Raw genomic sequence first — 17,883 nt, 5'->3', positions numbered from 1 at the left:
ATTGCATATGATACACACACCTCAATGATAGTTAACTTCAAAAGGAAATTAACATACCGATGAGGAAATGTTATTTCTTTACGTTACCTAAGAAAATGCCTGGAAGTCGCACTTACCTTACCATAAGACACAATATCCTTATATTGGAAATTTTATTTCCAGTTTACTTTTGGTAAACTGTAGATTGTAACTACAACATCTGCTTATTATGTAAATACCTCTTGTTATTATGTAAGAGTTCACAGGGTGTACAGTACCTTTCCCAAGAAGGCCATGGCATGTGAATTGCCAGCATTAGCTGCTAAATTGAAGTAGTCGAATGCTCTCTGTAAGAAAAGAATTTATTAAAATAATTAGTTTTTATAGAATCTGCCTTTCACTTTTAACCAAAATAATCATTTCAGGAACATTCAAAAAAATCTTCTAATATGGCAGCATCTCAGTTTAAACTGCATTATGACATCTCTTGGGTGCTCCAGGTACCCACCCCTCTTCATGCCCAATCCATCACTGAATTCTGTAAACTTTCACCACCCAACTCCTCTTGAATCAACCCATGATCTTCCACTAGGCTAAGCTATATTATCTCACATCTGACCTTCTGGAACTCCCCTCCTTGGTCTCCTTGCCTTTAGTCTTCAGTCACCCAAAGCAACAGTTCAAAACACTTAACATGCTGGTCCTTACAGTCCCTTGATATTTTGCAGGGGGTCTACTGGCATGAACAGACACTGCTTACTTCAGTACTGTTCAGCTTGCTCTCTGCACTCTGGTCCTTCCTGCCTCAGGACCCGCCACCTCCTGCTTATTAACCTTACTGGACCCTTTCATTCTCCTTAATAACAACAATCACAATTTATTACATGTTTGTTGGTGTGATCATTTAAAAAAAAATCTAATATTCTAGTTCTATTAAATTTGAAGCTCTGCAAAGACAAAAAGACCAAAGCTATTTTATCTAGCATTGTATTCTGAATGCCTAGCAGTGAACAGGCACATGGCAGGCGCATTAATGAATTAATGCAGTTCTGTACTGGGAACTCCTTTTATCCTTCTGAGAAGATGGTGAAAAAATTTATTGTAGTGTAGGTGTTTTGCAAGTAGGCAGCACATACCAAGGATATCCCAAAACTTGTATAAAAGGCATGCAGCAGATTGTTCTCTCACCTGACATTTTTATTAGCCAGTTCATCTGGCCTAATGACATATATTTGAATGACCTAAAGACAATGAAAGTAGTCAAAATGCCTCCTGACTTAAAACAAACAAACCAAGCATGGATATTTGGTATAGTTTTAAGTGATAAGTGTATTTTGTTATCATCTACGTCTTAAAGTTGATGGGATATGGAAATGAAATAACCTTAATTAGAATATTTAACTGTTATGGCAGAGTAATAGTTTTATTAGTCTGACAAACATTTACCAATAACTCATTATGTGCTAGGCATTGTCAGGTGCTGGGAATAAAGTGGCAAAGTCTTGCTCTTCTGTAACTTACGTTCTAGCAGAGGAAAAGCCTTAATTACATAATTAGCAAATTTACAATGGGTAACGGCCACAAATACAGATTTTCGGAAATCGTAACTGTGGTACATGACCTATTCTGGAGTGGGGTTAGGAGTCTAGAGAAACATTATGGGAAGAGATACTGGAGTTGAATTCTAGAGGATGAGTAGGAATTAGCTACGTAAAGAAAGGAGGCAGGATAATATTCACTCTAGACAGAAGGACTAGCATTCCAGAAATCCCAAGGTAGTTTCTTCACCTTTTCAAAGACCTGAGAAAAGGTCCATGTGCTTGTGACTCAGAAAGCAAGGAACTGGTGAGCTAAGCAGACTGGTACAAATCCTGGAAATCATGTTAAATAAAGGTTTTGGTTTTCAAGCGACTGGCAATTATGGACCATTCAAGAGTTTATTTTATTTTTTTAAAAGATTTATAGAAAGATTGATTTATGAATGACAGAGACGCAGCGAGAGAGGGAACACAAGCAGGGGGACTGGGAGAGGGAGAAACAGGCTTCCCGTGGAGCTGGAAGCCTGATGTGGGACTCGATCCCAGGACCCTGGCCTGAGCCAAAGGCAGACGCTTAGCGACTGAGCCACCCAGGCACCCAGGACCACTCAAGAATTTAAAGCAAGGGAACCACAAGGTGTGTGGTTTACAAACACAGGCTACTGCTTTTGAAATGCAAGCAGGAGATGACTCACACAAGGTGTACCGATGGATACAAGTGAAGAGATGAGCAAGATTTAGGGCATAAAGTGCACAAAAGCTGGATACAGATCTGATTGCTATAGTTGTATACTCCTAATTTCTCACAAACTCAACAATGATTTTCCTCAGTTCTATGAAATATTTTCTTTTTTAACGATTTTATTTATTTATTCATAAGAGACAGAAAGAGAGAGAGATAAGCAGAGGAAGAAGCAGGCTCCCTGCGGAGCATGCAGCCCAAGGCAGTACTCAATCCCAGGACCTTGGGATCATGACCTGAGCTGAAGTCAGATGCTTAACTGACTGAGCCACCCAGGCACCCCTGAAATATTTTCTTTTTTATTTATTTATTTTTTAAAAGATTTTATTTATTTATTTGTCAGAGAGAGAGAGAGAGAGAGAGAGAGAGAGAGTGCGAGCACTGGCAGAGGCAAAGGGAGAAGCAGGCTCCCTGCCGAGCAAGGAGCCCGATGTGGGACTTGATTCCAGGACACTGGGATCATGACCTGAGCTGAAGCCAGCCGCTTAACCAACTGAGCCACACAGGCATCCCACCCTTGAAATATTTTCTAATAGAAATTTTAAGACAAACTTCTACCACATACCTATAGGAAACCAAGTTACTGTGTATGTATTGTTGGCAATATTGAGAACTAGACTTCAGAATTTAAAAAACCCTTCCCACCATTATGAGGTGGATATAATCACATTTTTCTTATTTATTAATCGATCAATTTATTTTTTAATTTTAAGATTTTATTTATTTGACAGAGAGAGAGAGAGATCAAAGTAGGCAGAGCGGCAGGAAGAGAGAGGGAGAAGCAGCTCCTTGTTGAGCAGAGAGCCTGATGCGGAGCTTGATCCCAGGACCCTGAGATCATGATCTAAGTCTAAGACAGAGGCTTAACCCACTGAGCCACCCAGGTGCCCCAATAGTCACATTTTTAGTCTTCAGTTTTTTCAAGGGTTAGTTGGATCTTGAAAGATCATTTGTGATGACTGTCTAAGTAACAAACTTGATACTGTCATTGATAGGAAATATATCTAGAGCATTGTTTCCTTCTACACCGTGAAGTACAAAGCCCTGGGAACAAGAAAGTTACCTGATGATTTTGTTCTACTCCACGCCCTCCATGCAGATGAAGTTGCCCCAGACCAACCTGAAAATTAACAAAAATGAGCAAAAGTAAATGGAAGCAACTGGTGTGTCATTAAATTAGACCAATAAGAAAACATTTGGTCATAAAAAGGTTTCTTTTTAGAATTCAAAAAAGTGAAGACTTAGTCTTAACTCCTGAAGATATTACTCTATTTTAACCTACATTTTTTAAAAACTGAAAATGCCTGCTTTTAATTACAAGGTATCTTTCTGAAATAAAGATGAAATGAAGGCGACTTCAGGCAAACTAAAACTAAATTTGTCACCAGTGAACCCACTCTGAAGGAAATACTAAAGGATGTTTTGTAGGAGGAAGGCAAATTATCCCGGGAAGCCTGAAGATACAGTAAGAAATAAAGAGCAATGGAAAGTTAAACTTATGAATGTATCTAAATTATATGCACTGTATGTAAGAATATCTTGCACAATTCAAAAATATATAAAATTAAAACCATACAGAGTTGTCTAAAGTCCAAGAAATGGCAAAAGTGTTCATTTATATTAGACTTTGATAAAATAGTAAAACAAAGTCCAACTATCACCTTAGGAGAGGGGAGGAGGTATAATAGCAAAAACAATGAAACCAAGAGAATGTAAGGAAAGAGATATGAAGCAGCATGGAAAAGCAAAATGAAAGAAAGCAAGCAACACAGAAAATGTAAACAAAAATATATTATTCATTACTTTTAATTAAAAGACTGTCAGAATGGATTAAAAAATAATAGTCCAATATGCTTCTAAGAGACGTACCTTAAACATAAGAGGTTGAGTACAAAAGATAGAAAAGATCCTCCATATGAATATTAACCAAAAGAAAGTGGCATAGCTAGCTAGTATCAGACAAAGTACAATTTAAAGCAAAAAACATTTCTGGAGATAAAAGAGGACATTTCATGATATACAAGCTAGTTTAACAAAAAGATAACAGTATTAAGTCTATATGCACTCCACATGGCCTAAAATGCATAAATCAAAATTGACAGAAATAGAAGACAGAGACAAATTCACACCAAAGTGGGCAATTTAGACAATGCTGTCTCATTGCTGGATAGAAAAAGGAGGCAAATTTAGTAAGGATTCACAAGATCTGAACAACAGGATTAAGAAACATAACTCAACTGACACAGAAAGAATGATACAACCAAAGACTATAAAATTTACATTCTCTTTAGTAAACAATATTTGCCCAAACAATGGACCATAAAGCAAGTCTCAGCAAATCCAAAACAAATAAAATCATACATGGCATATTCTTCTTCTTCTTCTTTTTTTGTTTTTAATTTAGATGTAGGCTCCCCACTGAGCAGCGAGCCTGATGTGGGGCTCGGTCCCAGGACCCAGGGATCATGTGCTAAGCCAAAGGCAGACGCTTAACTGACTGAGCCACCCAGGCACTCTCGGGAGGGAGAATCTTAAGCAGACTCCACAATGGGTGTGCAGCCTGACATGGCACTCCATCTCACAACCTGAGCCAAAACTAGGAGTCAGATGCTTAACTGACTGTGTCACCGAGGCGCCCCCGTACAGTGTATTCTGACCACAGTGTATTAAGCTAGAAATCAACAGAAAGGTTTAAGTAATAAATCTTCCCTTTATATGAAAACTAAGCAATTCACTTCTAAAATTACACATGGATCAGAAGAAATAACAATGAAAATTGAGCTGAATGTAATGAAAACTATAATAGCAAGAAAATGTATTCAACCACGTATCAAGATCTATCAAGTTATAGGAGTTTAAGACAGTACTGATGCACAAGACATGCAAGAGAATATGAACAGGGCATTATTTGCAATCACCCAAATCTGGGAAGAGTAAAATGGGTAAAAAAGTTGTGGGATTTTTATATAATGAAATACCATGGAGCAATGTAAATTAATAATTTCAGCTACATGAAAACACATGGGTTAATTTCATAAACATAATGCTGAGCAAAAGAAGCTGATACCAAAAAATGCTGTATGATTTTTTTTTTAAACATAAAATTCAATTTTTTTAAACATAAAATTCAAAACCAAGCCAAAATGGTCCACAGTGTTAGAGGTCAGGTCAGAAGGGACTGCTGGGATGCTAGCTGTGCTTCATAGGAGGCTCACTTGTGATCAAGCAGGGGGCTGTATGCCTCAGATTTATGTACTTTTTTGTATTCAAGCTGTAGTTCCAGTAGTAAAAAGAACAGAATTATATACTATACCACACATGGAGTTTTTTAGCTTGAGTTTTCCACTGAATACACTGAAGTCAGCTTTCCACAGTTAAGTAGTATTCTACATAATTTTTAATGGTTGCATAAAATTCCACTACATGGAAGTGTCATAGTTGAGCTAAATAATTCCCTATTTTGGGGCGTTTAGATGGGTTTTGAATTTTAACTGGCTTCTGATATAAAAGAAAGATGTTTAGTTAGACAAGATTATATTATAATTATATAATTTATAATTATATATTATATTATATTATAATTTCCATGAACTAAAATTTTTATTTTTCACTACAATTTTTTTTTTTAACATAGGATTCCCTTCTGCTAAGTTTTAAAATCAATTGTTCTCAGAAAGTATCATCTCTCTATATATCTAAACCAGAAAAGACTTCTAAACTGCACAGAAAAAAAGGCAGTCCTCCTTTTTATATCAGGATTATCAGCCCATGAAATAACAAATTATACATGGTCCTTTGACGGATATAACATTCAATTTACATTGAAAAAGACGACTTCTGTCCTTGATCTTGAGAAAATTAATGAACAAAAGAAACATGAAGAGTAAATGGCTCTGAAGGGCATCTGAAATTCCAAAAGTTCCAGAAACTTTTAGAGAGTGGCAGTTTTCACCCTTGGTGACTCCAATAAGAGCCTTCATCATCAGTAAGACACTGTTCTGTTCAAGCGGCAGCTTTCAACCATGGTGCAACTTCCTGGACAGCTTCTATGAACTATCAATGCCTAGGCTACATCCTAGATGAATCTAAGTGGGGACGTCTTGACAGTCTGAGACTCTTGGTACTTTCAAAAATGGTACTCGTCAGGTGATTCTAACATGTAGTTAATAATGGCTCAGAGCAATGGAAATGTTTTTATGCATGCAAGTGTTTGCCCCAAGACTGTAATATATAATACAGTGACATACGCCATGAGATGTTTAAACACATACCTGTGCTTGTACATCCCCTTTTTCTGCTAGGAACTGATAGTATTGAATCAAATCTTCTTCCAGCATTCCACTATTCATTCCTGGATTTTCCACCTCGTCAGGCAGCCGTATTCTCTGTACTACTGAGCCTCCTGTCAGCGAGATATCACTAGCAACTGAAAGAGGGGGATGAAGTAATAACATGGAGGAAGGTCAGAAGGATTGTTCCACAGAGTAGAATTTCAGCTGCGCAACACTGACAGACACTATGCTAACAGTAATCTATAGATTATACAAAATAGCAAGTCTTTTCCACAAAATATTAAATAATATTAAATAAGTGGTACCCAGAGCACGCGTGCACGTGCACACACACGGAAAGGAGATCTTCATCAACTAGTGTAAAGATCATTCCATGTAAGAGAGTCGATCATGATTATTTCAAGTAGTACAACAAAAGCAGATGTATTTGAAGTTAATTCCATTCTGTTTTTTGTTTCTTTTGATAAGGTGAAAGGCAAAAAAAAAATAGATACCGTGATTGGCAACAAGACGATAGTGAGTCAGTGCCGATTCACAGCTCTGGAGGACTCCGATGCCAGCCCAGTACCGATAACCCTGTGAGATAAGCTCTAGTGAGAAGACTGCAGGCTCACACGCTCCACTGGCATTCTTGATGGAATGAATAAAGCCACCCGCGCTCAGAACATACTTCCGCAGTCCCTTGATCCCAGCACATTACCACCTCATTTATCCTCTTTTAGGTTCTGAGGTAATTTATTCAGCAACTCCAAAAACCAGAATATAGTTGAGAACTAGGAAGTAATGAAGTTCCCACAGAAATCAGAACAGATGCTGTGAACTTTATGGATGAAGTGTGTGTATCTCACGTATAAGAGAAAATTACTGAGGTTCTTGCTTAGAATACATTCTAATCTTATTGTAAACCTGATTTTAACGAAAATGGGTTGATCTACCAAACCAGCAAAGAAGCAACAAATCAGTAAAATAGGGAAGATGAGAGACTACTAGGAGCAGGCACAGTAACATGAGCAAAAAATGGTTTCAGCCTGAGGAGGATAGCTAATTATAAAAAACAGGGGAAAAAAAAAAAAAGTAGAGCTCTCTTGAATCATTCAGCACAGACTCAAATAACTTTACAAACTTTAACAATCCTTTGGGCACTATTGTATAATAATGTGTATAATATTTAATGTTCTTATTCTGTAGCCACTGTTTAAGAAGATTGGTAAATAATAAAAAAAAAGATATAGGTCAGAAATATTTAACATACTTTTGCCATATAAAAATATACTTCAAATTTCTGGAAAATTCATCTAAAAGGAACTTTTCAATTACTGTTTGAGGAATAAATGTTTCCACCAATGATAAAAGCCAATGGAAAAAAAAAAAATCCTTCAAAATTAGTGAGAATGTTTCAGAAAGTTGGGAGCAACATCCTTGTTTTTCACTGGCTTAAATTACTTCAGCAGTTTACATCTGTCACAGATGACATCCAAGCTCCTTTGCATGACGTACAGCCCATTTACATGACTCTTGATGAATTTCCTGACGTTCTACCTTCCAGCCACACTAAACAGCCTGTATTTTCGTGCAAGCATCACATTTCCTCATCACTGTCCCTCTGCATGTATTGCTCCTGTTGTCTAAATGCCCTTCCACTTCTATTCATTCACTGCTATTTATCCCTCAAGAATTACTTTAGTTACTTCCTTGCTCAGAAGTATCTCCTTCTACCTTTCTTTCCAACACCAGTGTGAGTTAAGAGCTTTTCTAGCTGATTCCTATAATGATCTTCTTACTTGTGTAAATTTAAATATAAAATATAAATCAATTTTCATTGTAAAATAAATTCAAATGTAAAATCTCTGATAATTCAACTGAAGAAAGGATTTTGACAAATCTTTCCAATTTACGAAAATAAGAGAGACATTTATCACAAGGGCAATAGCCAAAGTCATAATTTCAAAGAAAAATTGTGGACTGTGCCAATTTTCATCCATGTGTAGATGCAAGTATTGTACCCATTAACAAGAATTTGAAGAATGTTCAACTGAATATTTGATCTTGATGAATATAAGTACATCTCATTCATGAAAGCTAGAAAAGCTGTGGCCCCTCATGAACCAAAAATTCTGCTCCTCAATGTTACTAAAGTCTTACTTACCAAAACCATGTGCGCTATTAGGTTGCCCCCAAGAGCTCCAAAAGTATAATATACAAGGGCCTGGGAAAGAAAAAAAATATCCTTAACTGAACACACAACACACACACACTGACCCAATTCAAATGGTAGTATACAATAAAGCTTTAATAACATTACCTTTGCCTGACTTGAATTAACACCAAGTCCGGAGGCATAGAGAAAGCCAAGAGCCTGAAATAAAATGATTAAAGTAAGAATTCTTCCCTAGTAATAGTTTATACACATAGTCTTATGAACGATGAAAAGCAGCAAGAATCTTTAGAGCCTGAAAGACTTGAACAGTCCAAGTATGTACAACTATGGTTAATTAAAGAGCCTCAGAAATATATTCAAGGTTTTACAAATTACACAATGAAATACAGCTAAACAAATGACTAAGTTTAGCTTGAAGATTAAAGACAGCTTAAAAAAATACTTCAAAACCAAAGGTAAACACAAACATGGCTTTTACTTTATCTTGATCAACAGCTGTATCATCACACTGACACACTACCTATCAAAGGAGAATACACAATGAAAACAGTAAGAGGCTACCACAATAAACATCCTAGCAATAAAAAGGGGTGGCTGGGGTCATGTTGAAGGGGTAACAGAGAAACTTGTCACTTTACAATGCTGAAGCACACACAATTTTTCATTACAAAAACCCAAACAAAAAAACTCCAACCAACCAAACAATGCATTGATAAGGTTCTACCTTTGCCCACTGAGGACCATGAAAGTAAAAGCTAAAGTCAGAAAGGCAGGTGTGTCATGTGCCAGTGTTCGTCAAATCCATGAGCTCTTCCATTTCCCAGCCCCCATTGCCCTTGCACTTGGGTAAGGCCATGTGGCTAGGATGCAGCAAAGAGAAATTCAAGACAGTTTTAGGTCTGGCCATTAAAAACTTTCCAGAAAATCCTCCAGCCCTCCCTTCTCCCTTCAGGAGGCCTGCCCATGTTTCAGATGGTGCAGCTATTATGGCAGAAGCGGCCCTTGACTGAGTCAGCATTGGGAAGAGAGTGACAAAAGCAAGGGAACCACATTGACCCTGGCCCTAACGTGAACAAGGAATACCTCTTTGTAGTGTTGGGCCACTGTGATTTTGGGGCTGTGTCTGTTACATCATCTAAAATTAATTACCATGGAAGAGTGCTTTGCAGTGCTTTGCACAATATAAAGCATTGTGGCATTATGGCATTATGGGGTGCTATTATTAGAGGGGAAAGAAGCTTCAGAATTATAATCATTCTTCAGAACCAAATGTCTGTAGAATAAAGAATGTATGTGTGAATTTAGATAAACTGACTTATACAAAGAAGGGAAAAAAATCTTTGAAAACAAATGGGGAGTAATGAAGATGTAACCTGTTCATAAATTAAACCAAAACCGTGTGAGAGTTGCAGAGTGGGTAGGTATTCAGACCTAAAGAAAACAATTGTCACAATTTCTGTTATTATTTAAATAGTCTGAAAATAGACTCCTGCTAACCGTGACTAGAAACTTTACATTTACGCAAATCCCACACCTCCAGTAAGCCTGAATTACTGAGAGCACTTAAAATCAATGTGGTGGCTTCCTAAATCCAGGTGTCAATCTTACTATTACCCATGAGAAATCAAGCAGAGATTTTTTACCAAATGGTGTGATGTGACATGGGATACAGAACATCCCTCTATGAGGTAGGCTTGGCCAAAAATACTTGGTTTGAGTTCATCAGCCTTTAGCTCTATGGGAAATAGAGATGATGAAGACGAAAATAAAGGCCGAAAGGAAGAAACAAACAGACAAACTGAAGAAGGCCATTCTGCAGAGCAACTGGCCCTATCTTGAACACAGACAAGAAAGAGAGGCAGGGACTCTGCTAACATTCATTAACAATCGAGCAGAAGATGTCGTCCTGGACTGGATACTGCTTAGGACAAAAACAGGGATAAAGGAAATGTTTTGGTTCACTGCCCTATGAAGACTCTCTGGGTGTTATATTTACTGGACGGGAACGGTGAGGGCTACTTACTGAAAGAGCAAGGAAGGGAACAGTAGACAGTGACATCTCGTAGTAAGTTCACATGTATAAATACACAAAGAGAAAGGTCAAGAAGGGTATGCATGCATTAACATGTTACCAATGTTCAGGTCTGGGTGGTACAGATATGATGTTTTCTTATTTTTGTTTTTTGTGTTTTTTTTGACTGCTTCTGTAGTAAAATATATCTTTTAAAAAAACATGAAGATTACCAAAAGCTGGAGCATCTGAGCTTTGGAAAAAAGGTAATGGGTAGTGATTTCAGATAAAAAAATAATTACTTTTATGTTTCATTCTGTACAGATTTAATTTGGAAAACTACAAATGTAATTGTGGTGAGATGCAGCTGCAAAATCCCTCAGGTGACCACAAGTGTTCTTGGACAAGAAGATTGTCTGTCCAAGAACTGGTAAAATGATCCGCCACAGGATTAGTATCTAAAGGTATTTTACCTTCCAGCCTTACTTGTTCAGTGAGGGCAGAGCATAAAGAATAAACTGCTGTGAAAATTAACAAATGCTATGTGCCAAGAGATTCTGCAGTGAAAGTACACTTACAGTTTGTCCCTTAGGAGAGCCTTCTTCAGTCAGTTTTTCAAACATCTCTTTAGCTGTCTGGATATTCTGTGTCAGGTAATCACCGAACAAAAGAGCATATGACACTCTCTCCAAGGCCTTGGTATGATTCATGCCTGCTGCCTTTTGAAGATACCGATATGCTCTTTAAACATAAGCAATTAAAAAAGACAAACAAATTAGCAATATTTTGGAACTGCCATTACAATTTTTACAGAATCTGGGGGCACTTGCTGGCTCAGCTGGACGAGCATATAACTTTTGATCTTGGGGTTGTGAGTCTGAACCCCACTTTGGGTGTAGAGATTACTTAAATTAAAAAAAGAACTTTAAAAAATTTTTGTTGTTTTTTGCTTTACAAAATCTATGCAGATGCAGAATAAATAATTTCCTTATTCTATAGAATCCCTCTGATAATTTGATTTGCACTAAGCTATGTTACTTATATATACAGAAAACATTCTGGGCTACTTTTGTCTTTTACATAAGGTACCAGTTCTGCTATTTCAATATTTTAGAATAGTCTAAGAATGAGAAAGAATTATAATCTGTAGTACCCAATAAATAATCATTGTAATTTTCTTTTAAAATCTTTGCAGACTATAACAAAAGTCAGCTGAAATTAAGAGACATAAAATGTTAACTTTATGTTCTTTCCAACTTAACTTTATGTTCTTTCCAAATTCCTAAATTCTAGTGTTTGTCTGCAAGATAATTACAAAGCAGAAATAAAAAAAAACACCAGACAAGAATTCCTTTTGTTTTATGTCATTTTGAATTCTAAACAATATACATATTCTTGGCTCTTGGAAACTGTTATAATTTTAATTCTTTCCATTTTGCTTATTGTTCATTTTTGTGATGCACATTTATAATCTTTTCAGCCCAAAGCGCTGAAATGTGATATAAGTAATACCCTTGATGTCTATAGGTCGTATCAGGTTTTCTTAAAATACAGCCTAAGTAATCCTCTGTCTTCAGCAGTGCAGTTAAAAAACAAGCACTTAGCGCTTTCTAGCTCAGTAACGGACTATATCAGGGAAAGAAAAGACCGGGCAATGCTACCTACTCTCTTTTCTGGCTTTTCTTGTTGCTTCCGTTGAGGATTTTCATTCCTGTCTGGTACATCATTTCCGCTTCCTGCATTTGCCGCCGTTTAGCAGCCTCTTCTTCAGCTAAAAACAAAATATCAGATGCTTTTAAACTGATTTTACTTTTAAACCAATTATTTATTAAACATCAGTATATGTTCTTTCTTCTAGGCAGTTACCACTACAGTGATCTTTCACTCTTTCCCAATCTGATTGTAAGGACATATGCTTTTATGTGCGGCCTTTATCTGACTAAAGTTAAGACTTAAAAACAAAAAACCAAACCAAACCAAACCAAACCAAACCAAACCAAAAAAACCTCCAACATTCAATAAAATCACTTCCTTGTAGAGAAAGTTATATCAACTTGGTTTTGGAAAGTGCTTTCCTACTAATAATTCTAAAACTTTTCATAAAAGTCAACTAAAACTCTAGTAGAGGCTTATGATTATAATCAAGGTGAGCTAAAATTGAAGGACAAGAAAACAATAGTTAGAAAAAATACTGCTATAGTCAAAGGACACTTTAGCCTCACCTGAAAGGCTGTATCTTTACAGGGAGAAAATATGTGACTAATTACCTAACAAAGAATTAGTTAAAAAAAAAAATGGATTTTTATTAAATACAGATTCTGATTTAATAGTCAAGTTCTGCTTTTTCCTATGTACTGATGCAACACTGAAAATTATAGCATTAGATTTCCCCAAAATTATTTTGTTCTTTAAGAAAGCATTTTAACAGAAATCTAAAACTTATCAAGAGACATTTGAATATTTCATTAGGAGTATTTACAGAAATAGAAGCAACTTTTTGTAATATAAAAACAAAACTTGATGTATTAAACAGGAGTACCTAATCATACTGGCCCACATCCAAAGATGGACTATATTTGATGTTTTCTCTAAGGAATACCTAAGTATTCTATCAGAGCCATCATTTTGAAAATATCATCTGGTATCAAAAGAGCTATGTTCAAGGTTTTCTTTGTTCCTTAACAGAAAGTTCCTCCTGAAAACACAGCTTGCCTTTAGAGACAATACTGACAGTAACATTTAGGGCAGTTAAATATACTGTATCTATCAAATACTACCTCAGCACAGCACATTTCACTCAAAGTATTTAAAAAAGGTATTATCTATTTTTCTTCTAAGCACTATTAATTAACCTCAGCATAATGTGCTGTTTTTCTTTACTGCCAAAAAACGTTTTATAGTAATTAATTTAGCAGCCTTCTTGAGGGTTTACAGAACAAGCTGTGCACAGCAACGGAAGATCATCTCTAAATAAAACACAAGTGTGATAAGCTGCCCAACTGAGAGCCCAGAAGTGAGTATACAGCATGCTTCCTGCTCTTAAGTCCATTCTTTAAGACTTACCTGTGTCACTGACACTGACCACTTTTGACCAAGGTGGGGAAAGGAAGACTAGAAAAAAGGCCTTAAAAATGTTGTCTGAGACATAAAACAATGTGGACATGCCTCCTACTGAGCAATACTTACTTTCACAAAAGCCCCACTTTTCATCTGCCTTGTAGTCATAGGTTGTAGCACACCACAATCTGCCATCTTCTCTCCCATCTGATGTACATTCGTCATATTCCTTATCCAGGAACAGAAAAGGGAAGTGGCAGGGCTCCCCATGGGCTGTGCCTTCAATGGCAGTCAGAGCTGAAAAGATAAAAAAAAAAAACAAACCTCTAAATATAAATAGCATTCTGGTATCCATGCATTTAATACTGTCAATTCCAATGATTAGAATTTGAAGACAAAATAACATGATTTGAAATGGGGAACATGAAAAGGTCAGCATCAAATTTTCTTTAACATGACTTAAGGGTGGGTCAACTTAGTGAACATGGCTGGCTTAGTGTACATGGCAGCTCTGTATCTAACTTAGAATTTCTGAAGATCTTGAGATCTGATAGCCTCAGAATGTTATAAGTCTACTGTAAAATTCCTGGCTAACTAGCATGCAAAAAATAAGGCAAATACAACCAGATCAATTTCACCGCTCAGCACAATTCCCCTCTTTTCTTTCTAAGTCAGCTTAATAGTATGAAGCTATACAGGGAAAATGCTCCCTTAGGTCAAGTTCATCATTCACGCCTCTGTGATCCCACAGCACTTTAATCAGAGCATGTATGATATAACCTGAGGTTCTTTCTTTACCATACTCTTGCTCCCACTAGACCCTGAGCTTGTTAAAAGTAGAGACCATATCTCTATTGTTCATAAGCTCTTTGGTCTATCTTCTAGTTGCTGGGAATTATGTCAGGTGCTGAAAACAAGGTGGAACAGAGGTCTCTGCTCTCCACAACTTACTGCCTAGCAAGGAAGAGAGACATTAAATGCTAAGTGTGACTGATGTTATGGAAAGGAAAACCTCCCCTGTCAGGTACTGAGGTTTACCACTGAACTTCACAGCTGTGCAGGAGTAGAGGGTGGATGAATTGCTTTAGGGTGGGGTAGAAGTACTGTAGACAGAAGGGCCCATGTGCACTAAGAATCAAATGAAAGACAGCATGGCACTTTTGAAAAAACACAAAGTTCAGTATGTGACAACATGTAGTGTGAGTGCCCAAGTAGACAAGAGAAGAGGTTAAAGCTAGAGCAGCACAAAGAAGCTAGACTAAGGTCCTGATAAATCTGATTAAGGAGTTTGGCCTTTATCCTGAGAACAATGGAAACTCACTTAAAGAGCTTTAAACAGAAGTGACATGCTCATACTTACACATTTTTATTAAGAGAGTGGACAACGGAATGGAGAAAAGCAACACTGGATTAAGACAACCAGTTTACAAGTTGTGACATTAGGCTGAGAGGTAATGGGAGCCTGAAGAAGATAATGGAATGAAAGGAGTGGATGTACTCAAGTGATGCTAAGAAGCAGATGTGGCCCCACTTCCTGATTGACTAGATGTGCAGATGTGAGGGGAGGAGTCATGGAAGGCTCCCAGGTATTAGACTTCAGGAAGTGAGGGGATGGCTGTCCTCACTAGAACACTAAAGGAGGTGTATGTTACTGGGTAGGGATGAAAGGCTCAGGGCAGAAACAAGTTAAGCTTTGATCCTGCTATATTCAAAGTGGCTATAACAAACAAAACCAAAAACAAGATGTCGTAGACATCTTTTCAGCTATAGTCAAAGAGGAAGTTCTCCAGTTCATAGACAGACTGGAAGCTAAGAGTACACATAAGAATACCAGTGAGAAGTAAAAAAGAAGAGCAGAGGGACAGGGTTGACCCCAGAACCATACACGGTTAAGTGAGTACAAGTCAACTTCCACGGATTGCTTTAACATGGAGAATGTAATTAGGAGTACAGATTCTGGAGTCAGAATGCCTGACTCAAATCCTACCACTCACTAGTTGTACACTTTGAGCAAATTCACTAATCTCTCCCCTTATCTGTAAAATTATCTGCAGGTAACTTCTTTATCTACAAATAGGGATAAGAGTCCTAGCTGCATAGAGTTACTCACAAAGATGAACTGAAATAATACACGTAAGGGACCCACCACGTGCCTGCCACTTAAGGTAATAGCCTTAAAGAGATAACACTGCTACTCTCATAGGCACTCCTGCTCTGAAAGCACATGAAATGGATGCTCCTTCTCACCTGTGCAAAGAAGAATTCATACTTACTTGAAAACTATTTTCAGTAAGTTATGAAAGGCAAAATTAATTTCAACCTGTTTGCCATCAGGCAAACGTCTTTCACCATCCTGGTAATCACTGACCAAAGGCAAATACTTTGATCCACCTGTGTCTACAAGAAATGATCTTTAGTACAATGTATAAGCAAAGCACCCTTTAGCAACGACCTCAGAGGGACCATTTTAACTACGCAGTTTGAAAAAAGGCACTCCTATGTACTGCTACTAGATTCAAATTTGCTTGAGAAAAATAGTATCTGTAAAATAGCAGTTTGTCAATGTGAATTTCAAATTAAAATACAATAGTTTAAAAGAATATATATTTTTCTGATAATAGAAATTTGTTTTAAAAACAAATAGCTTGCCTTAAGAATCCCAGTTTGCCAACACTTTCTAAGTGGTACGAATGTATGAAAGGATTCTCTTTCATGTGATGGAACTGTACACCAGCAAAGAAACTGTAAAGAACGCAAGAGATTTTGGCAACAAAAGGTTCTAACCTACTGCTCATTCAGCACTTACTTAAGTAGGAAGAATCCCCAGGGTGCCTGGGTTTCACCAATTTAGTGAGAGTGAATCTTGATCTAAGTAATGTGTTTATTAGTAAGTAACTAGAAAGAAAATCTGTATCTCTCAGGTATCTTTTCCAAGCAATATGACAACATGGAAATTGCTACTTTTACTACCTTTTACACTTGGTTTAAAGTCTTCTAAAAGTTACTGACTGGGACTTGCCAGTTCCAAGTCAATTATCTCAAGTAGATAGTCCTCACAATAGCATTAATTTCAGTTAATTTTCTTTCCGTGAAGAAATTCTGCAAGAATTTCAAAGCTGTCATTTTAAAAACTGCCACAAAAATGGTACCTACTAGCTTTAAAAACTATGGTAATCATGGCTCTGGCACAATGAAGCTGACTGATTATGCAATTTAAGTTAATGATAGCCAGTAGTCAAACCTGACTCTAAAAATGAAAGAGGGAAAAATGTGTCATTAAGTCAATTTAGCACCTTCCCTTAAAAAAAAAAATCACAGTTCTCAATAAGGTATCATATTTTGACTATACAGTAATGGCAGAATACCACAATCTATTTAAACCCTGATGGTAAGATTTCTATAACTTATGTTAGAAGAGAATTTATAATAAATAATGGACTGCTTTATATTTAAACTGGTAAAGAACTGCTCTTGCAAAGTGAGTAAAAATCAATCAAGAAAGCTAGAAAAAGTTAAAAAAAAAAAAGAAAAAAAAGGACAGCCCAAACAACAACCCCAAACCTGGGTCTTTCAGTGCTGGCCAGATTACAGGTAAATGGGGACTTTCATACTGCTAGTGGGATTATCAGTTAGTACCTCTTCAAGAGGGACCTTCAGAAATACCTATTAGAATTCATAAAGTTCATACTTGGGATCACATTTTTCTACTTCGAGAATGTTTAACTTGTAGAAATGCTCCCATAAGTATTCAAAGAGATATGTATATGACAGTATTTGTGTATAAAGATAGAAAACCAGTAAGAATTCAAAGGTCTGTCAACAGGAGACTGGTTAAATTAGCTACAGTGTAGTCATTACACAAAAACCTTGTACAGACAGAAGTAGAGGGTCAAAGGCTAGGTGTCAGGGCAACCTTATATTTCAAGATCTGACAGATTTCAGAAAACCAACAGCTAAGTGATGAAAGCTTCTTCAGAGTAGGAAAAAATATGTGAGAGATCAGAAAGATGAGGACCAAGAACTGATCAGGTATTCAGAAAAGAGAATGTGACTGGAGCAGAGCGGATTTAGAGGTCTCGAGGGGACCAGAGCATCCCGAGAGTTGG

The 17,883-nt window shown here is 36.9% G+C and overlaps 1 protein-coding gene across 1 annotated transcript in view; it reads right to left on the bottom strand.

Annotated features, from left to right (window-relative positions):
* The window catches only part of SEL1L (SEL1L adaptor subunit of SYVN1 ubiquitin ligase), a 54,738-nt gene that overhangs the window by 17,811 nt on the left and 19,044 nt on the right, over positions 1-17,883 (bottom strand). Inside the window, exons 4-12 of the mRNA XM_059182621.1 lie at positions 13,907-14,074; positions 12,386-12,491; positions 11,299-11,461; positions 8,854-8,907; positions 8,698-8,757; positions 7,046-7,127; positions 6,531-6,685; positions 3,323-3,379; positions 258-326 (exon numbers count right to left, since the gene is read on the bottom strand). Of these exons, the coding sequence (XP_059038604.1) occupies positions 258-326; positions 3,323-3,379; positions 6,531-6,685; positions 7,046-7,127; positions 8,698-8,757; positions 8,854-8,907; positions 11,299-11,461; positions 12,386-12,491; positions 13,907-14,074 (914 nt within the window). The remainder of the gene's footprint in view (positions 1-257; positions 327-3,322; positions 3,380-6,530; positions 6,686-7,045; positions 7,128-8,697; positions 8,758-8,853; positions 8,908-11,298; positions 11,462-12,385; positions 12,492-13,906; positions 14,075-17,883) is intronic.

The sequence above is a fragment of the Mustela lutreola genome, chromosome 7 (genome assembly GCF_030435805.1).
Source record: "Mustela lutreola isolate mMusLut2 chromosome 7, mMusLut2.pri, whole genome shotgun sequence".
Lineage (NCBI taxonomy): Eukaryota > Metazoa > Chordata > Mammalia > Carnivora > Mustelidae > Mustela > Mustela lutreola.
This window is presented reverse-complemented; position numbering and strand designations above follow the sequence as displayed.